Below are 22,998 nucleotides of genomic sequence, written 5' to 3'. Positions count from 1 at the left end.
ATGTGTAATTACACGTTTAGTTGCGGAGATGTTGGAACAAAGCATTGGTTGGGTTATTAATATTATAGTACAAATAGTTTCTTTCATCTTTGCTGCTTCATGCTGTCTCTGTGGCTCCATAATCCAGCTATGAAAGAGGATATCTTACAAACCCTGTGAGGGCACCTCTCACAAATCAATTCATTACCCCATAATATCAGCAGGCAAAGGCGCATCTTTCATAGATCAATTCATTATCCAAGTTCTGGCAGTTGAAAGACGGTAACCGACCACAGTTTCAAGCACCGATATCAGCTTTCAGTGTTTAGGAGGATGACTAGAATGCTGGTGGCAGCCTTCCATAAAAAAAGGAGCTTCTGAACAATGAAGGAACCACAGAATAATAACCTTTTTAATTCTAATGGTTTTATTTTCTTTCATGGTAAAATACACATTTCCCCATTGTTTGTGCTGAGGCTCATAACTATTGTATGGAGCCATAAAAATCCATCTCTCTGCGTAGCATTTTGCTGCATGCCACAGCTGCACTCTCGGATAATGCATCCTTCTCATAAAGCTTTAATATTCAGTCACTGCGCCATGTGATCAGGGAAGACAGAGTGACAGAGAGAATGGTCGAAATTTGTCTGCGTGGAGGAATCTGTTTCGGTTAGTGTCAGTACAGTATTTCTATGGGCCCTGCAGTGCTTGAATATATCAGTATGACTTGAATATAATAGTATGACTAATGCATAAGAGGAAGAAAGCATGCAGTCAGTGGAGCTTGGGTAACAAAGCCTGTGCATAGCAGGTAAAATAAATACACAGGAGGGTGACCAGGAATAGAGGGTGGAATGCTACATATTTTTCAGTGTACGACATTGAGTCCCATGCCCAGCGTTGAGAGGATATGAAATGGATCAACATGCTTTCCCTGTTGAGTGGACAGCATTTAATTGTATAATCCCGTTTAGTACAAAAAAACACCATGACTGAGGACACCCCTGAGATGTTCCAATCCACCGCATGCAGTGAATTACATGTGGGTCAAAAAACAAGCAGATTTATGTAATTATGCAGGGTGATGTGGATTTGGAGTAGCTTGCTACAGTGGAGTAGCTATCTTCACGTGGCTCTTATTGGCCTGTATTCCTTAAGGAGCTGGTGGCTGTCCTCATTAGTAGTCACTGAAGAGGCCTGGCAGTGTTTGTGAAGCAGCACCCATCACATTTCCCCTCCCAGCACACAGACACAGGGGGATGTGTTGTAATTACAGGCGCGCATAAGAGAGGCAGCAACACACCGATCTAAAACGCAGGTGGGTGGTTTGTTGTGCTGGGCCGGATCAGCACGGCTCCAGTCTGTAGGCTACATGCTGTCGTGCTGTTTCGAGTGATCAAGATCCCTGAGCACGTTGACCAAATACCACCTGCCACAGTGCGGATAGGGCATGGCGCAGGTAAATGTTGGGTACATTGATGTTTTGAAAAGCCAAATCGATTCGCCTGTGAGGGATTCCAATTGATAGGAAAATGCAGGCAATTTTGAAAAATATCCTCTTTGTCCTCATGGATGGAAAGAGGCATTCCACCAACAAAAGATTAGAGCTGAAATTTTACAGATACAGAAAATTGCTGTTCTTATATTCTTTGAATTTCTATTAAGCACAACTTCCATTAAAAATACACAAAGAGGTGCTGCTCTGCAGGCAGAGGCTGAATGTTTATATATCCATATAAATCTGAAAAAAAGCATTCAAGTATGGAAGGAAGAGCCTACCTAAACCCCACTAACAATAAGTGCATTTGATGCACTTTGCATCTGGATAAAGGGGTTATAATCAAGGTCCAGGGGAAGAAACGTAATACAAATTTGTTCTCTGATAAGCTGCTGTGATTTGCAGCCAAACACCTGTGATGAGCAGCACCCATCCTTTTATGGCAGCTCAGAAGAACTGAACCGAATATGTTGTGCAGTCACAACATCAAAAGGCAGTGTATTTTGAGATCAAACCCTAGCCAGAATTAACATGTGAATTGCCAAATTCATGTGTTCCTGTTGGAAAATAAACCGAAAAGGGTGATGATCATTTTTATGGAAATATGGTGATGGCTTCAGTTGAATAATCAATGCACAGAATGCATATACTGTGCCTTCAATCATGCTTTTTAATACAATCTACTCACCATTATCTTATTCAGTGGAATTGAATAGATTTGTGGAACTGCTTAAAATATATAGTGTGCTACCAGACAGGCACAGTATAAATAGTATCCTTAGAAGAGAAGAACAGACTGAATAGTAAACATAATAGCAAAACATACCTCGACATACAGTCCCATTTTCCACAGCCTCGTTCCCTGCCTTGCACATGCAGCGTCCAATGGGTACCATCCATTCTCCATCCCCATTACAGTACAGCTTAATGGGTACGTCTACCTCCTCTGCATTAGGGATGCAAACACCCCTCGCAGCCACCAGTGAGGTGCTCTCTGCCCCTGAGAGTGTCTCCTGGAACAACGCCCCGTTCGTGATGATACGAGCACACTTCCGGTAGAAGACACGAACGGCGATGAGCGACATGCAGCCACCATAGTCCTGGAAGGCTAGGTAAAAGCCGTTTCGTGAAACAGGCCCAAAGCTCCGAACCTCAGTGTTGATCTTCATTACTCTGCCCCCTAGGTCCACCTGGGAGAAGCTCTCGTCAGCTGCAATGGTGTCGACCTTGATCCAGGGGTTCTCCATCCAAGCCGGTGAGGTTCTGGTGGCTGTGTCAGAATCTGACTCGTAGTAATAGAGGTTAAATGTCTCTTTACAGGAGCCTGGCACATTGGGGATACTGCTGCAGTCCCTCACTGAGAACTTCATCTCAACATGGATCCTCTGCGCACCGCGACGCCGGATGTACTTTGTCCGTACCCAGTTGTTCTGATTGTTGTCGAAAACATTGCAGACCTGGTAAGTCCGGATGGTATTCATGTTTTCATCATAACCGCTCACCTCCTCCCACTGTAAGGAGAAACATAAAAAAAGAGTCAATATTTTTCCATGTGAATACTTTAATAAGGAGTTTTGTGGAGAAGAAAAAATGGTAATTGAGGCACATAGTTAACCTGATTCATTCAATTAAGTGCAATTCAGCTGTAAAGCAGTAAATGGTCTAGATGTTTCTTATTATACACTATCATAAAGCCCCTGCTGATGCCTACTTTGTAGCTAGAACAAGTATGTTTTCATGCACACTTTATAATACTTTGATTACTGGGAGTAATCAGCTTATGGCAATATTTTGATTAAATTGATTAGATGGTGCGAAGAAACATAATATCTCTAATAACCAAGTTCACATGGATGCAATAGACTAAAGGAACAAATGAGAACCAGCCTTTCCAGTATTTCCTCCTATTCCCTGAGGTAATACTGGTATGCTACCAAAGTTAGTTTTTCTAATCCGTACACAAATTAATATAATCAAATAAATAAACAGTTACAGCAAAAACAAAAATGCAAAACTATCACAGTTATGGGTTTCACTGTTTGGTGTTTATGTGTTTATGACTTCAAGAGGTGGATTTTTTAAATCTAAGAGAATAGCTGCTCTGTGATGACTGAATGGTTTCCAGTGTTTGGACATTTTTGGGGCAGGGTATGAACTCATCTGTTACCTGGTACTTTGTAGCATGGCTTTCTTTGACAGGTAAAGCCAAAAGAATGAGGCTGGCATTATAAAGTTGTCACTAAATACCCCTCTTGGATTACAGTGTCAATAAGCTTGCCTTTTTTTCTATCTAAAAAACTGTAAGATGATACAACTATTTGTTTATATACAATGCTTATTTGAGTGTGAGTATTCATTTTTTAAAACAAATGTTTTATGTTAAAAAATAAAAACTGATTCATACAGGCGAGTTCAGATATTTAGCCTCCGCTTTCATGTCGTCTCATTGAGGAAACAATTCACATACTGTAATGCTTTAAGAGAAACTGGATATGTGACGTTTAGTCACTTAAACAGAGCAGGCAGACTCTGGTTTATGTGATAGTGTGTCTGTTTTTTTATTGTGTCTTAACAGGACACATTCATAGCACATACTGTAACGGGTTATTGACATTGTAGTGAAATCTCCTTTCACTACAGAGTAGTACCGTGGAAACATGACATGAATTTTCCACAATCAAAGTCACACTAAAATGACATAATCACATTACACAGGTAATCATATAAAGAAAAATCTAGAGACAAATTTCGCTGCAGGTTTTCTGGGTATGCTGTTCAGCTTCAAAGTCCACATATTGCATACCAAATTGAACTCACTGACTGTACAGACTCCAGATGCAACCTCCACGGTTTTCCTGCCCCTTGGCCATGGATCAAGGCCCTCAGCTTTAAACACTGTGCGCTCTAACCACCACGCGGGTCATGACCTTGACCTCGGCTTCTCAGCCAAAGGAAAAAGGCTGTTCTCAATCCCGACGAGCAGCTTTGCATCAGCTGCAGCCTCGACCCCTTTGACGGCTCTAACTCCCCCCTCCTTCACTCTTCACTTCACAGCTGATATAATTTCTCAAATTAGTGCCCACTTGGTGAGGATTTTGACAGATTTTGACGGGTTGGGAGAAGAAAGTCACCCCTCTTGTTACAAACCGGCATTCTATCAAACACTCTCTGTCTAATTAGAACAGCTTTAGCTCTTAATTCCCATGTCCTAATTAATCACTGTGAGTGTGATGCTTGGCTTGACCCAAACCATTGAAAGCGCCAACCTAAACAGAACAGACTGATGTGGAGCCAAAAAAAATACTAATAATGAGAGAGAAAAGAATGCAGCTTAACAAAAAAACTTTAATGAAAGTTCAACTATTAAGTATTTTAATTTAATTGCAAATTAAATTGCATACATAACTGTTCATGTCATAAAAGCTGAGTTTTTTTCAGTGACAATTACTGGATAGGTTTAGTTTGAAAAGCATGTTCTCATAATTCTATCTGAAGTGGACTTTTGAAAACACTATAATTTCTTTTTATGTTAAATCAAGTCAAGTTAAGCAGTGTGGATATCAAATTGGATCATAGAGAATACCAGAGAACATGTTGATGCAAGTGGAAATCTACTGTTGCATCACACCAGGGTGAACCAATGTGCTCAGTTTTAATTTATCTATACAGTAGCTTCAAAATCATTCAAATTAAGCGGTTGTGACTGCATGCTGCATATTCTTGGTGTGGTTAAAGGATAAATCTGTCTTTTGGCCCGTACTGGCAGACATCATCATCCCAGGTCATGAGCAGCCATTGACCTTCCCACTTGTTGAGGAGCAGTGGGGAGGCTGTGGGCCAATTAAACAAGAGCAGGCGGTCCGCTTCTACCGAGCACAGAGCATTGGACAATCGCAGTTTAATAAAATGAATGTGGAGACAGGTGGGGGTTGCTGCTAATGAGGGATGCAGACACGGGAAACTGCAGGGGAAAGTGTTGGCAGTGATGTGGGGGAAGGGTTGAGCCAAGCTAAAAAAGACCCCAAACAAAATGTGTTTTGATGGAGGGCCCCTTTTTGTCCTGTCATGGCCTCTTTGCCCCGCTTTCATCACGGCCAGTGGAGGGAAGCAAATGGGGCATAATAAGAGCCTAACGATCAAGCGCAGAGTGTGAAATTAGAAGAAACGTCTTCATTTTCACAGCTTTTTTCCCCTGGCTCTTTACTGAGAGTGGTGTAAAAGGGTGGTCATGTGTTTTAAGCAGTGAAGGTGGAGGTAACGCTGGTGGTGGATGTCAAGATGGATTAGTTAGAAGGGATGAGGTGCCCTCAGATGATGATGGAAACAAAAACTCTAGCTTATTCTACCGCGATCCTGTTACATTTGGCAAAATGTTTCTGAAACACAGAGCTGAGTTGAAAAGTGCATAACTGCAACATTAAATAAACATATGCTTAAAATCAAAGTGATGAAGACATTTTCTTACTAACTAAAGCCATAACAAATATTATCATGAGCCCAATTTGCATTTGTTAAAATACATAAAATTACTTTTAGGTAAACAACAACCAAAGGGAAACTGGATGTGCTTCCTTCCTCTGAGAAATGCCGCACACATGAAAAAGCAATGGTGTGAAACAGAATGGGCGACTGGCTCCAAACAAAAACACATTTTATGTTTTAATTGCTCTTGTTGGGGTCCTGAGTTTAATAATCCTGGGTCAATCAGTGTTGGCAAATCATTTTCAGTGCTTGGTTTAACCTGCGGAGTGTTGCCCATTCGTTACTTCAAGCGGACAAAAAAAACAACACTAGGAAATCACTTGCATGTGGTATTTAATGGCTGAAGTATACAAACCATTATCAATAGTCCTTCAGTACTCCTGTTATATTAGCAAAACATTAAGAAGTCTTACATTTGTGGCTTAGATATTTACTCCCACACTTACATGTAGATTAAGCTGTTATGTGAACTCTCATAGCAAATTTCTGCACCCTTATCTCTCAGCCAATTACACTGATTTTCTGTCTGATTCAAGCTGTTGTCAGATCACGCTCTATTTTGCTAATAAATGTCTTTTTCACACCAACCTTGAGTTGAATGAAGACTATAATTTATATCATGCTAGAGCTGCAATACTGCGAGACAAACGCCCTGCGCAGAAAATCTGTCTGAGGTGAATATAGATTGTGGTGGTTACTATATGTCAGCTGCTCCTCTCTTCCTTCAGAGTTATATGAGGTGCCACAGTTCAGTGACGCTCTGAGAATTAGGTTCAGAATCAATACCTCCTCTGCCACTCGAGGAGAGTGAGAGAAAAGTCCATATGTCTCTGTGGCAGTACGGGTCTCAGCTTTATCTGTAAAGCCAAGCAGAACGCACCGTCTACTCTGAAATATAGACTCAAGTTTACTACTACAGCTAAGACAGTTCAACAAAGACAGCTTTTTGCTTCAGTTGAAAGGATAAAAAAAAAAAAAGTCTAGAGTCTCACACCTTTGTAGATGTTTTTGTAGCAACTTTTCATAGCAACTAATTACTGTATGCTTTTCCGATTTCATATTTCCATCAAAAGCATTTAAGTGTCATTTTGATCTTAATTGGTTTACAATGAGTGAGCACAGACAGGTTCAGAAACATGCCCAAGGACATAAGTCAGTTATTTGTGTAGACGTTAAACACAGTTGTGACCTCAAAGGGATTATCAACAGCTACATTGACTCAAAAGATAAAATCAACCACCGCCACCAACTGTTAATCCGAAATGAAAACAATCCAAAACACAAACAAAATCCTCATGAAAAACCATAGAGGAGATGGTTGCGTTTCGGAGCATATCTACTTTCAAGGGCAGTCAGTCAAGCGACAGATGCCAAGAATCCACAAACAGACACACGGCTGTTGATACGTCATCCGTTATATTGCTCTGTCGGGACTATTATGCTTTTACAATGAATTCATACTGCAAGCAACACAATCAAGTTGTCAAAATTCTCAATTTCTTGCACATCTGCACAAAATGGGAAAACGAAGCCAACGCGCTGATGGTCAACAAGTATGTTGGCTGCTGACAGATTACCACAACTACACTCTCTATGGACAGTGGTCTTCAACAAGCAGTCAAACTTTTGATGAATAGATTTGTCAGGCAAGTGGAAGAGAGACTGATGGTTGTTGCAGTTTGACTGACTGCAGAAGTCTTACTTGGAAGACTACACCGATAGTCAATCATAAAACAAAGAACTAGATCCATTACTGTACCCGTTATTATGGTCGACTGTGAGCTCTGGAGTATTTTATGTGATATTGTATTACATTTTTAATATATTAAAATTATTAGGTTATATTATTAACTTTTTATTGTTCAAAAATAGGTTACTTTAGGGCAAGGCAAGGCAAATTTATTTGTATAGCACATTTAAACAACAAGGCATTTCAAAGTGCTTTACATAAGACATAATATAAAAGCAACACATGGCAAAATAAAATGACATTTAAATATGATTAAAAGTGTTAAATTGAAAATGAAATTAAGCTAAAATAAAGTAAAACAGATACAAAAAGGTGAATAAAAAGTTACAGTGCAGTCCTTTTGATCTGCCGGTGTGTAAGATATTAACGCTAAAATTGCAAACAGAAAATGTTTCAGCTGTGATTTAAAATGAACTGAAAGTTGAAGCAGACCTGGGAGTTTTTTTTCTGGGAGTTTGTTCCAGATATGTGGAGCATAAAAAGTGAACGCTGCTTCTCCATTATTTAGTTTTGACATTGTTAAGACATTAGTTAAGACATGTCTAACAGTTAAAACTCTACAGCTGCACAAGACAACCTCTTCTACGGCCCACAACTGGTCAGGTTAAGGTGACAAATCAGTCAAGCGGCAGAGTGAATGTACTGTCAGAGCACTCAGTGATTTAAAGATTTCATTGTTTTGACATAACATGAACTGTGTATTTATCACATGCTGTCATTACGGTGTTTGAATTAACCTGGACTGGCTTCACAATCTGGTGTCCCGTTACATATCGGCGCTCTATCACTGACACAAGTAAATAAATTATTCACACAAAAGCTGGTAGAGAACCTCGGTGGAAAACTCTCGGGGCGAAGTCGCCCTATTTGCAGTTGTGGGAAATCTGTCAGAACAAGAGTGCCTTCCCTAGAGGGACAGAGGACAAATGACACCCACTCTCTGCATTCAATTACTACAAGAGAGGCCATGGGAGCCAAATCCTGCAGGAGACCCAGCTTCATAGAGAGGAGAGACTCACACACTCACACACACATACACACACACGCAGACTTAAGTAGAACTGTCTGCTGCAGTCAAGTTCAATTACCACTGTCCACTACTAATGCACAACATGTGCAACCAGGAAAACAATTCCATCTTTTACCCCCCAGTCCACAAAATTACATGTGGATTATGTTTGCATATTTCTTTGCATAATTCCTAAAATATAATTTCACAGACTTTAATTGTGAATCACAGAACATTTGTGGTCACTTTAAACTCCAGTGAGTCCAATACAGGAATATGTTCAACAAATTACTTATAAAGGAAAAAGAAAGGTTATGTGAAAAAGAGTATGCCCTCTCGGTCGGCCACACATGCCCAGAATTATACGTAAACAACCTCAATCTTATTGCGGAGGAATTCTAATACAATATGCAGTATCTTTGATAAATCACAAGGAACTGATTTGTCTCACAAACATTTCGCAACAAGCACTACATATTGCAGCGCTGCAAACTCTGCTGTGTGTGTCCCTAAGTGACACTAGATTTATCCCAGTACAGCACATTATGACACATCCATAATGATAACCTAACCCACACACACACCACCTCATTATGTTCTCCGCCTATGCAGGAGACCTCAGTTTTCCTTCCACAGTAGCTCTGTGTGTTCCCTGCGGCCATAAGTCTATTTCTAAATAGCTGCTGTTGTCAGTACTTCAGCGTAGCAGTGAGAGGGTCAGGAGGTCTGACCCGGGGCCAGTCGCATAAAAATAGACCCACTCATGACTAAATATAGTTTTAAATCAGACTTGTTACACATACTTAAACTTACCTGTTGCATGAAGCCTCCCTATGAGTGATTAATTTAAGACTGACTTAAATAGCCTGTCAAGCAATGCATTATGGGTGAAATAAGACACTTCAAAGAGGAGAGAAAAAATGACGGATACAACTTTGACATTTAGTGGCAGAATATTGACACAGTTTACATCTGCTGAAACTCTGTCTGCTGTAGGAATACAATGCTTAAAAAGTCTATTATTTAGTAGTTTAATCTAATTTAATGGAAATCTGAAGCAACACCAAACATGAAAAGGTAAACAGCATAGATCCTCCTCTGAAAGCTGAAAAAAAGTACAAAAAAACAAACACAGACATAGCCAGAGGGAGAGGCGGTTAACTTCCTCTTTCAAATTAATTCATACTCTGTTTATTTATCTAACAGACAGGCTTAAGACAAGTCTAACCTGATAATCTAAGACCAGTCTAAGGCTAAGACTAGTCTTAAACTAAGTTTATACAACTGGCCCATGATGTTCACAGAACTGTCGGCTCCTCTTGAGAAGAAAACATTGACCACTTAACCCTTTAACCCTGCCCTGCTAGCTCTCTATACATTATCTCCATGTCATATAGCAGCTACTCAATGCAAAGCAAGATCTCTGAGTTTGAAAAAGAAGTGTATTAAAGTAGTTTAGTATTACTTTCTTCCTCTTACATTATTCTTTTTTTGATGTAGTTTTGCTGTTCAAAGTGAAAAATCAAAAAATAAAACACTGTTGTATCATCATTGTATATCAGTGTATGCATTTTTTTGGGGGGGTTAAGACCTCATGAAGTTGCCCTGAGACATATGTGTTGAGACTACATGACGGTCCAACTATACTGATTGCATCAGTTTGTCTGTGTGGGTGGATTGAGGCATGTGATGTGTGTGAGTTTTTGTGCTTGTTTGTTTTTTTCCACAGAATCACATCTTTATCACAACTTTAGTCAGAATGCAGCAAACTTCCAAAAACTGCCCCAGGATAAATTCTGGTACAGTAACTATTACACTGGTTCTCTGTGTTTTCGGCATCTCTGTCAAGAATAACAATAAAGACGTCTTGCTTGACTGGCTTCAGGACAGCATAAGTTTGGCTGTCATTTTACATAATTAAAAGGAGGACCTGCCTGGCTATATGCAGAGAGGCTTATAAAACTTGATTTACGTGAGCTGAACTGAGAAAGTTGACTTTATAGCCATATTTGAAATAATTTCTTATATAAATAATTAGATTGGCGTTATTGAAATATCCTGTTAAATCAAAGTGGAATAACACCAACCACCATAACATTTTTTTGACTTAATATTGCACTGTTACTTGTTTGTGTTTCCATTGTGCCATGAAAGTATCACATGTCAAGTTAGGATATATTTCATGAAGCTCTACAGAGTAGTGAAAGCCAACTGCTGATGCGGCGCTGCGCTGGATGTTACTGATCCACCGACTAAGCCCACGAAGCCATGCATATATGTGTGTAAGACAATAGCTTCTGTAAAGCACCTCTTGCTGTTATACTGAGAGGGAGAAAGCGAGCTATGTTTCCACACCTGTTGCCCCGGGCCACAGGGGACAAGCTATCTCCAACTCTCTCACTCTTCACTTTCCGACGGACTGTGCTCTTGACAAGCTCAGCCGTATCGTCGTAAAACTTCAGTGCCCACGCTGATAAGGCCAACCTATACCTGATTAAATCCAGGGGGCTTAGGAACTTGTTCGCATTTCATTTCACTCCGAGAGAGGGATATATCATAAGTGCATTTGGAGGTTTTTCAGAAAGGGGCAAGGCATTATCTTTAAGTCAAAAGCAGAAAATGAGAGGCAGGCATTCAAAAGTTCTCTTTGTGAGCCTGTTAGCCAAACTCAATGTGAAGAGAAAACTAGCCCAAAATCAGTCAATACACACATGTTACTGTAGATGATTATTGAAGCGCTTGAAGGGGGCTTTTGTGTTTGATGTTTGTATCCTAATTTCACCTCACTTTGGCCAGAGTGAGCAGTTTTACTGAACAAAATTGCTTGCATGAATGACCTTCCCTGATTTATAAATATTCAGATTTCTAATCTGACTGAAGTTTCCACTGAGCTCATTATAGGTTGAGTGAATGTTTTGCTGTATTGGACATTTTGCAAAGATGAAAGGAAGATGTGATGTAAACTGTCTTTGGGGTTGGTTTGTGTGTGAGTAAGCCCTCTTTGTGCAGATTGAATCCAGAGCTGGCGAGAGAAAAGTAAACCAGGCGTCTTTATGCTTTGGTATTAATGGTAGGAATTAGCAGGGAGGAGATAACATGGCCTCAGGTTGGGAGAGACGAGGTTGTCCAAAATTATTGCTGAACAACTTTGAAGTTGTATCATGGAACTGTTGAAGGCCAACTCTTTTTTTTGTGTGCAAAAAGACACAGCATGATAGAGTATAATTCAAACCATCTTTAATACAAACCACAGAAGCATAAATAATTGAATAAAATCGGCAGTGGTTTTTTGAAATGCACCAGCAAATAAGTCTACAACATTTTTTCTCTCTTTTGGAGTCATTCTAAGAAGTCTAAATCTTGTGGTGGGGAAAGAAGTGAAGGAGACTGAGACTTTGGTTTTGGCTGCTTTAAGTGGGCCTGGCTTGCATGTGGCTAGGAGGAACCAATTCCCTGGCAAACCATGTGGAAATACTGTGCATCAAACACCAACAGGGTCTATATAACACGTAGCTTCTAGCATGGCACACACACACAGGAATTCAGCTTTAAGTTTATGATTGTTCATTCATTCTGTGTTTGTCATGAACCAGAAAGTTCAGATCGGGTTAAATGTTCAAAACCAGGATTATTAATAGAGGAATAAACCCAATAAATGTGGCACTGGAGAATAGTCAAATGTAGGAATAAAAATGTAGTTTTCTTTATTAAACATCTACTAATGTGGACTCACATCACTCAGTTTGAATTATTTCTATTAGCCGCACATTCACAATGTTTAATATTCCACTTTTTGTTTTTTGGTGAAATAATTGATCTCACTCGGGGGAGCAGGCTGGTTCATTAGATGATCTTTGACCTTAAAGTGAGAAACCAAAACACTGGCACCAACCAGAAATAAATGTATCATGGGGGATTGAACAAATATACACGAGTTGCACTTTTACATCTAACAAAAGAAAGAGGGCGACCCCACACCTCATCTTTGTCTCAATATGCAATTGCATTATCACTTAAATAATAGTTCAATAATTGAATTAAACCTTAATTATCAGAGGGCAAAACATACTGAAAGCAGAGCATGTCACTTACGCTGTTGTCACTGGTCCCTGATACGGGGTAGACTGTCCAGCCCAGCTCCGCCGTGGCCGTGGTGGAGTCCATGAGCGTCTCTGTGGAGAGAAGGAAGGAGAGACGACGGTCAGATAATCTCCTGACAACATGTAAAATTAAAATGCTTCTGCTGTTAAATGGAAACCAGTATTAGAAACATTTTGAGAAGAGGAATATACGCAGATGGTCAACATATTTGTGATTATTATACAATATGCATATATTTTAATTAGTATTTTATTTGCTTCTTTCTTGTTTTTCCAACACATTTTGTTCATACATGTTATCTAAGCATTGTCACGTAATTACTGTAGCGCATAGAAATACAGAAAATTATTTACCCAAGCATAGTGAACAACATTTTTGATCATCAATTAATTGTTTAAGTAATTTTTAAATTTAAAAAAAATCCTGGTTCAACTTTGAGAGGATTTTATGAGTTTTATTCTTTTAGTTGGACAAATTCAATTCAGTTCAATTGTATTTATATAGCACCCAATCACAACCAAAGTTATCTCAAGGCACTTTTCACATAAAACAGGTCTAGACCATACTATTACATTTTATTTAGCAATATCCTGTAGTAACCTTAGGCTCTGAGGCCTTTCAGTGTACACTTCTCTGCTATTTCTGATGTCTTACAGACTGAACGATTTAGCAACAAAAATAACTGACAGAGTAATCAATGGTGAAAATGATCATTAGCTGCAGGCCTATTATAACCACACTGAGACAATCCATGTGTTGCTTTAAGGAATAGACAGATTTTGAGTTTTGATTTTAGTAGTTTCATAACAGGTCATACATATCCCAGCCAGCTGAACAAAGCCATCAGTCCGTGTGACTTTGTAGGGAATATAACAGACTGGAAAAGCAAATCTCCACGGCACAGAGGAGGGGCCGTGGATTAACTAGTGGAAAGAAACACCTCTGGTAATTGGGGTCAAAGACAATGTGCCCCCTGTCTGTCATGAGGTCCTCATGACAAACATACCACCAGCCTGACCCAACTGTCTGTCCACGCTTCATATTTTCACCTTGTGTCCCGCTGTACCTGAACCCTCATGCCCTCTTTTTTCCATCACTGACTTCCCCCTCAGCTCAGCTCTGCTCTCCTCTTAAGAAGGCAGATCTAATGAATTTTTCCTGCTGATTAGGCCTGTTTCAGTCTTGCACTGCTGAACTGCAGCAGATGAAGACAGCATTCATCAGGTCCGATGTGTCAGCTGCAACTCCAAAATGCCACAGAGGGATTTAGAAACCCCCCTCCCTTTGACAAACACGGCTACTAAGCTTAGCATAAGCCACATACGGCGACTGTGATACAGATCTGGTGAGCAATTGAGTGTGGTGGTGTGATATGAAGAGACTGCATTGATCTTCATAGGGTGGGTTAATTAAAAGTAAATCCTAATGAAGAAACATAGCAGAGCAGGTAAAATCATATAGCGTATATATAAAAAATTCTTTGTGAAATGTACTACACAGTGAAAGAAACCAAAAATGGAAGATCTGAAATTACGTCTCCTGGGATTTTGTTTAATGCTCACTGCACACTCAGCTTTGTACCAGCATGCAGGATATTTTAGAGACTTCCAGTTGTTTCATAACCCTGGATTTCCTCTGATTTATATTCCAGCAAAAGCCACAGCTTTTAATTAACAGGCTCCACACGCATCAGTTTATTTCAGGGCCTTCTGCTGACTTTCCCCGTCTCACCACTACTCACAAGACATAATGCTAGATTTCACATCCTATTCAGTTATCACAAAGCCCAAATCGTATAATTAGGCAGATGAGACTGCAATTGAGCAGCTATTGATAACCTTGTGTGTGACTCTGAGCAGAGCAGCCTACATGGGTGTTAGGCAGTGAAATGGTAATTATCCCCCATAATGATAACGATAATTAGTGGAGGAGTAAAGTGAGAATAATGAACCCCCTCTGTGGTGGTTTCGGGAGTGTTGTGGGGGAATGGGGAGCACATTTCCCCAGGAATGTTAACACAGACTGGGTGACACCCAACCTCTCCCCTTCCTCTTTTTTTTCCCTTTTTCAGCCGCATATTTCCCCAATTTCTACCTGTTTTCTCTTCTCACCACTCGATCTTTTATTTTGCTCCTTTCTTAATATCTTTCCCCTCTCTTGTTTCTCCCTTCTTTCTCACCTCTTTCTCCTCTTTCTCTCAAACATAACCCCATACCTTTTTCCTTCCTTCCTTTCCCTCCCTTCCTCTCTCTTTCATGCTTTGTGTCTCTCTCCTCCTATCCACCATCCCGCACGCTGGACAAGCAGCACCTCACCCTGAAAGACTGATCACTTTTCTTCCTCCCGCTGTCTGCGCTTCAGTCCTGGCAGCCGAACCGATTCATTACCACCCGAAGAGCGGAGTAGCACATACCTCACCATTGTCAGCCACCACCTCGTTCTCAGTGTGAACCCCCAGCCGTGGCAGAGCATGGCTGCTCAGCAAGACATCGTTGGCTATTAATCAGGAGGAGGACAGGTTGTAGAGGTGCTCGCTTGAATCCAACCTCACAAAAATCACTTATTTTTGTTTTTGCTTTTGTGCACTATTGTTGCTTCTTGTCACCTCACTTCTAACTTATTCAATACTTATCAAAAATCATCTTTCCCTAACCTTAACAAGTCCAATGAGTGCCTAAAAACAGCCATTAGAAAGAGGATTTTTTAAACATGCTTTACTTGCAACACCAAAATGTGCTTTTCAGTGGGACACGTCCACTGCTCTAAGATCTAATGATAAATTGCCGCCTCACGATTTCCTACTCCCAGTGCTGAGTGTCTTTGCATTTTTTTGTGGCAGTGGAGTGATACATAAAAGCGTTTTAACAGTTTGAGCTCATGGGAAAATAGCCTCTAAGTTGGCGTTCAAAGGCAGCAGTGATACTTCAATGTCTACACAATGAATTAATTGTTTTTAATATCAAACATTCATCTACAAATCTTCATATATTTTCTGAGAATTACAGAGTATATCGACAACATTATCATAAATAATTCAAGCGTGGACGTCTTTTATTCTTTGTTTCTTTTTATAAACTTGATACCATTGACTGTTGAGGGGACTATGAATATGCAATGAGGACTAGAGGAGTCTAAGAAAAGCCTACTAGGCGGAGAGTGCTTCCTCCAACACTTCCTGAGACTAAGGAGAGAGTTTAGTGCTGATCTGAGAGAGAGAGAGAGCTCTCCAGTGAGAGGCTGTCTGAAGTGACAGGCGGGGGAGTGGGGGTGAGGAGGAGGAGAAGGGATGGGGGCCGTGGTCCTACAACAACACTCTTCTTCTCTAAGAGGGGTCAATGTTGCATCTCAGCTTTCTAAAGAAGGCAACAGCATTTTGAATGAGGGATACAGAGAGGAGAGCTGTTCACAGAATAGACATTTCAGCTCCAACAACTACAAGTAAGAAAATAAACATTTTACACATGCAAATATATACAAAACGCCTTCAGACTGAAAGTTATCTACACGCTTTTGTGTTCCAGTAGTTAATAAACAACATGAACACAGGATCCATTCACTTTCTCTGCACCTGGTGCTGTTCACCTCTGGTTATATTATTTCTTATTTTTCTGCCAGACTGTTTCTCAACAATTGCGGTTTCAGCGGTGACTCAACATTCATACCTTTTCCAAAGGGCACGTAAATCAGGATTTGACAGGTGGATGGCCAATTAGTTAGAAGATATAGACAGATTTCTGCAGCGTGAGTGATGGATGGAAACTTTCTCTACTGTCATGAATAATTCTCCGTCTAAACTCAACCTTCCGTCTCATTCACCTTTTCCCTGAGCGGTAACCACAACAACAGTAGCTTTCCAAACAAGCACAGTCACGCCGGTGCATGCTTGTGTGTAATTATAATGTTTAAGAGCTCACTTTTAGATATTTCTCCTTGACTTCTTTTTATGTCTCGGCATGAAGAATCCCATTTGACAACTGCTTTGCAACTTATTGCATCACTATTGAGGAAATACCCCGCATATAAATTACTTGGACATGGTAGTTCAAACCAGAATCAAAGAGAATATACCAATTTTTCAAACAAACTAGCCTATATTTAGGGCCTAGAGTTTAATGAGGGTATTTTGAAGAAGCAATTGACCTCTAAAACAGCGTGAAGCAGCTTGGAGGCATGACTCCTTTTTATCTTTCTCACCAGCGGAACTGTAGCCTCTGCTCTCTATGGAACAAATCCCTTAACATTCAATTCAACGTCAACCCAAACCACATTATGGTGCTTTCCACTGCTGTGATAATGTCAGCTATAAGGGCTAAAAAGCAGCTAAACATTCTCCCTATAAAATACCACGCTATGTAAAGTTCAGTTTAACCATCGCCAAAGCCGGGCGCATGTACATTCACTTGCATTTCACTGTACACCTGAAACCCTAGCATTTGATGGCAAATGTGGGAAGATTGCGGTATGCAGTGAAGTTGTGGAGTAACATGAGAAAGCTGTTCATTGTGCTAAAAACAGAACCCTATATAGTGGACCCAGCACGGAAATCTGCCCAGATTAAGGGGCAAAGCAATGATATGCCCCTGAGGGAGCTAGTGCCAGTGCAGAGACATGATTCATAGACTTAATGATGGACAGGGCTACTGTATGGCCTGTTGGAAAGAATAACAGCCTGTTTCATTTGGAGGGAAGAAGTGGATGGAGCCCCTGCTTCAGAGCGACTAGGCTCAACTTATCTGTCACCACAAGCTGGGCCCATTAAGGTACAGTAGAGCTCCCACCACTGTCACATAACAGCATATTCCTGTGTGCTAAATGAATTCTTAATCCCACGTTTACAATGAAACAGGGGCATTGTGGGCCATGTGGCGCTGGCCCAAACCCCAGTAACACAGCTTTTTCCTCTATTTTCAAGAGTCAAAGACAGACTGGCACACAGCCCTGGCTATCCAGGCCACTTCATGGTGTGTCATTGGTGAGACATCACTCTGTCAGGGAGATTTATATGGAGTGAAGGTTATTGTTGGGTCTTGAAAAAGGCAGGTTCACAGTTGGGATGTTTCGAGGAGCGATGAGGTAGAGCTCAAAGTTCAGGCCCACCTCATCAAGGCTGCAGAGTAGTGTGTTCCCAAGGCAAAGGAAAGATGAGGGAGGAAGCTGGGCAGTTGATTTTGGCAAAGGACGGCGCGGTGTGAAATATGGTACCGCACACACAAACACGCACGCACAGAAAGTAGAGCACTCTCGGAGCACTAACTGTTGACAGAATGATACAGCATGGCGTTCCCAGGGGCCTCGAGCAGGATGTACGACAGTAATCCCTACACAGCCGAGCCGTGTTATCAGTCAGTATAACTTTACTTGTCAGCAAGGCCAAGGGGCAACAGCCAAAAAAATGTAAGAGAAGTAAAAACTAGTACCTGACATATGACTAAAAAACTGTCAGGTCCAATAGAACTGTGACTGACTTTTATTTTTCTGACAATGGAATATGGTGTTATTATTGTCCCAGATATACTGTACAGGGGGGCTGTTATCTTTAACCATATGCTGCCTTTGTTTACATAGAGCTGCCCAATTGCAAAGCAAGTATTTTATGTTCTAAGTTCAAATTTAGAGATACAAAACATTAAAGATGACTTTTTTTCTCCCTCCAGATTTGTTCTACTAAAACCGACCAGCTTTGCGAAATATAATTATCCCAGAAGCTAACAGGAACAATGCTTTTTCCCCACTGTTCCATGGAAAGTCATAGTTATTTTTCAGAGACTACCACTGTCTTCTCATCCTCACCTCAGATAACAACACTCCATTCTCATGTCAATCATCCGAAAGTAAAGCTTTTCTTTCCACGCATGAAGATGTGTTTTTGCTATTAGAGCCACCTGTAGGTGTATCATTAGTGTAGCTTCACCATTAAAATGTAGTTAGTTCTGAGTGACACCATATTTCATTGGCAGAGACACATCAATCTGAGCTATAAATTGAGAGTGGGAACAGTCACCTGGCCAATCATAAGCTGTGTGAAAGAAACCTGGCTAATAACACAGGCTAGAGGATTTATAAGTATGCTTTCCATATTTCCTCAAATCCCTGACAACCCGCCGAGACCTGTTTAACAGATCAGTACAGTTTAAATTCTGCAGTGGAAAATTCTGTAAAAGCGGGTCCCACAATTTTATAAGCAGCAGCTGAGGAGAACATGCATATGATTCAAAAAAAAAAAAAAAAAAAAAAAGAAGAAAAAAGAGGCCATACAAGTGACATTCATCTATCCATCCAATCATTTTAAGTGCTGCACGAGCAATGTGGCGATCTTCTACTGCGGTGGAAATACCTGCAGCAGTGAAGTTAGACAGGCATGTACAAATCACTCATCATCAGACTGACAGCTTTTCAAATACCACTACTAATTGACTTGATGGAAATAATCACTACGAGCCTCCCACACCTTGCCTACAAGCCATTAGTTAAAACTGGATGATTAAAAAAATGTACACAGCTTGTGCAAGAACATGAAGAATCCTTTATTTCACGCTTGTGTGGTCCCTGGCTTCACAAGAGGGATTTCATTCTCTCTCTCTCTCTCTGTCTCTCTCTCTCTCTCTCTGGCTTCTATCTTATTCATTTTCTTAGCCTCTGTCTCTTCCTTTCGGTTGTCCTTGATTAGGCTGTATAGGTAATAACAGTGACAAGCCCTGCAGGAACCGTAAGACCATGATACGCTTGTATTAGTCCAAAAGACACGATGTTCCCCCCAGCTTAAAATATACTGGAATTGGAAATGTGGGAGCAAAGGGACCCATTTCCCCCTCCTAATTTGTCCTACATGAGATGATGGCTGTGGTAGTCAAGGGAGCAGCTATCTCCATGCCAACAGTTTTGATTGGCAGCTCTGACAAATGCCAGGTTAGCTCAGAAGGTGGAGAAGACGCGCAGGAGATATGACGCAAGAAAAGATGCTTAGAAGACAAATAAAGTGGAAATATGTAGCACACAAAGAGTTTGAGGTGTGTGTTTGCATACTTTGGTGTGTACGTAAGTCTAAATGAAAGATCGCTGCCTCTTTTTTATTGTGACGGCCTGTCCTTGTATTTGGCTGATAAAAGAACACCCCCCCTCCTCTTTATCTGATATCTGACCGAACCTCACTCCAATACATTACGTATGCCAAGTCAAGTCATTAAAGTCTGACAAACAAATCCAGTTTATGACCCATTCTACATCATTTTAAAGAGCCTCTCATCCTCTGAAAGATCCTTTAAAACCTGTTGTAAATTCCTGTGCAGAGTCTCTGCGTCCTTATCATTTGAAGTTTAGTGATAGTTTAGTGGAGCTGTTGACCTGAGAGAGCTGCAGCTTTGTAGCAGGGCTGCAGTCTGGTAAGAAAATCCCTTCCTACAATAAACAGGTGGAGACTGTGAAATATCAACACATCCCTACCTGCTCAAATCATAGCAACAAGGCCTTAAAGCGTATAAGAAAGTCTACTCTTTAAGACGATATTTTGACGTATTTGAGTCAGTGTTTCCCGTCTCAGAGAGACATGTAACCCGATCAAGTATATTTGTCAATGTGGTTTCGCTGTTTTCCAAGAAAAATTGTAAATAATATAAGTGGGGATATTCTCAACCACAATACCCCTAATACACGAGGATTGTTTTCTTCTTATTAAAGGTCTGTTAAGCAGTGAATTGTGGATTTAGAAAGTTAAGCACTGAAACATTCAAGCCAGATGGTAACAGCCAAGCCTTCACAGAAACATTCATAAAGCCCAACATGTCCTGAAAATACTGGGGGAACCAACACGCCACACAGGTTGAGACATTCAGATGGAAACAAAGTAAATTATGTTCGACAACACGCTGCTGAAAATGTTCCACAGTTGTCTGCTTGACTAAAAATATTCACAAAATGGAAATGTGCAAGATAGCCGTTTCCATATTTCTTATTATGTTAATTACAGAGGAATATTCTCTATTCTTATTACTAATTCAGCGTCTCTAAAAAGAATATAGTGTACCGAATAAAAGATAAATAGGAACCTCTGAACATAAAAAATATCCCAAAATGAAAAAAAAGAAAAAAATAATGTCCTCTTTTATTACAACAGACTTGAGGCCAAATAAGGTAGAGACAGTGGACCAGTCTTATAATTTCAGCTGTATTCAAATCTCAATGTTTAGTACTTTATTTGAGCCAGAATTATACGTTTAGTTGCATTTAATCCCTTTAAAGCTTGAATTTCAGCGCCTCTATTTGAGACACATATCAAGACTGTTCAAAGATTTACCAACACCCCACTGAGGCAAATGACAACTGAAGACAGCAGCATGTGCTTGACAAATGGGTTTTGCATGTCATCATATATCAAACAAATCTGTCTCCAAAAACACCATGTTTTCTTCTTTTTTTCCTACCAGGTTTGTTTTCTGGGTCAAGTACTGGGGGAGAGGGTAAAAAGACCTTTAGACATCTTTGTGTTTACTGACAAATGTGACTCATCTAGAGCTGTAAATGTTTCACAAAATCTAAATAAATGAGTTGTCGCCCCTTGCTGCAAAACTGTGTGTCTTTGTGTCAGGCTGAGTTATGATTACAAGCAATCAAAGATGCAAACACGCATCCCACACCTTTTCAGGATTTTTTTTTTTTCTGAAATAATCAGCTTTCAGGAAATCAAGCTTTAATAGAATTTACAGAAACTACACTAATGCAGTCTGGAAACAGCCCAGCTTTTATTTAGCTTCAGTTATTACCACTCAGGTTTGTTTGTGTGTGTCTTTTAATAACTGTAATGTATGCTATTGAATGAGCAAAGATGCTGGATGCTATAGCTGAATGACTAACCTTGGTCCATTCACATAACCACTGTCCATGCTGTATACATGCATAAACATTGGTGCACCATTATAACGTGTAATGTATTGTGTGACTGCCTGTGTACACATGTGGTATCACTTAGAGTCAAATTATTCTTCTTTAAGATGTTCTTTAAGATGGCTTTTGATAAACTGCAGTAACCACAGTAACAGTCACCAAGATGTTTTCTCAGTAACTGATATAGGAAATAAAATGTAGTATATAATCTTATTTACGTCCTGGGAATGACATACGGCTGAATATTTTTCATAGAGCCTATAATTTTCAACAAGTGAAACAATTGCTGCCTCTGGAACACCGGTTCTTTTAGCACTAAAGCCAGAAATGAGTACTGCATTTACTGATACAATATCTATTCAGTGTGTGTTGTTGCTTTTGATTGTGAAAATGGTGTAGAACTGGTTCAGTGTTTTCCATGGTCCAAATACTGCACACTGGCACTATATAGGCTCAAAAAGCAACATCTGATATAAATGTCACGCAAACAAATGTGAGAATTGTATATTTGAAGTGTTGGCATGTGCAGTCATGTCTTTTTGGTAACTGAGATAAAATCAATAGTTGGCTTATCATTATCAAGAATTTCATATGTGTTCAAGCACATCTGCAGCATGCACTGGCAGCAAAGCAAAAAACAGCCTGTCTGTTCAATTACACTGGCAACGCATTTGGTAAACATATAATCAAATAGATAACGGGTTAAGAAACTGAAATTCATAAATAGTTTGAAATAGCTACTCAACCGAATTGGCCTATAAGCCTTTTTTTCATCTATTCTGTCAGGTACAACATTTCCTGCCAGTGTGTCATGCAAAGGAATTTGAACAGTGTTATTGATGTGTGAGAGCATCACGGGGTCAAACTAGGGGAGTTGATCTCTTGCCAGTCAATGCAGCATGTCTGCCAAGAAAGTCATCAGATCACAGTTGTTTCTCTGTTTGGGCAGATATCACAGCTCTGCAGTGCACGCACACACACACACACACACAGAGACACACACACACAGAGACACACACACACACACACACAGAGACACATAAAAACCCATCCACCTCCAAAGATCTCCTGCTAGTTAATCAATGGCACGGTGTACTTAGCCAACATATTTTCTCACTATTCTGTTGCTTGATGTTGGAGGGCAGAATAACATCAGGACAAGAGACCTTAAATTATCTATGTGTATTAAAAAGCGATGAGGTAGGTGTAGAAAAAGGAATGATGCCGTATGCGGTTGAGCAACTCGCAATAAAATAGTGCTGTTACGGATGATATGGTATTATCATCTGAGGAGAGGGAGGC

At 40.2% G+C, this 22,998-nt stretch overlaps 1 protein-coding gene across 1 annotated transcript in view; it reads right to left on the bottom strand.

Annotated features, from left to right (window-relative positions):
- ephb2b (eph receptor B2b) overlaps positions 1 to 22,998 on the bottom strand; it is a 124,191-nt gene that overhangs the window by 63,887 nt on the left and 37,306 nt on the right. Inside the window, exons 2-3 of the mRNA XM_053315213.1 lie at positions 12,811 to 12,890; positions 2,304 to 2,988 (exon numbers count right to left, since the gene is read on the bottom strand). Of these exons, the coding sequence (XP_053171188.1) occupies positions 2,304 to 2,988; positions 12,811 to 12,890 (765 nt within the window). The remainder of the gene's footprint in view (positions 1 to 2,303; positions 2,989 to 12,810; positions 12,891 to 22,998) is intronic.

This window comes from Scomber japonicus, chromosome 3 (assembly GCF_027409825.1).
Source record: "Scomber japonicus isolate fScoJap1 chromosome 3, fScoJap1.pri, whole genome shotgun sequence".
NCBI classification, from domain to species: Eukaryota; Metazoa; Chordata; class Actinopteri; order Scombriformes; family Scombridae; genus Scomber; species Scomber japonicus.
This window is presented reverse-complemented; position numbering and strand designations above follow the sequence as displayed.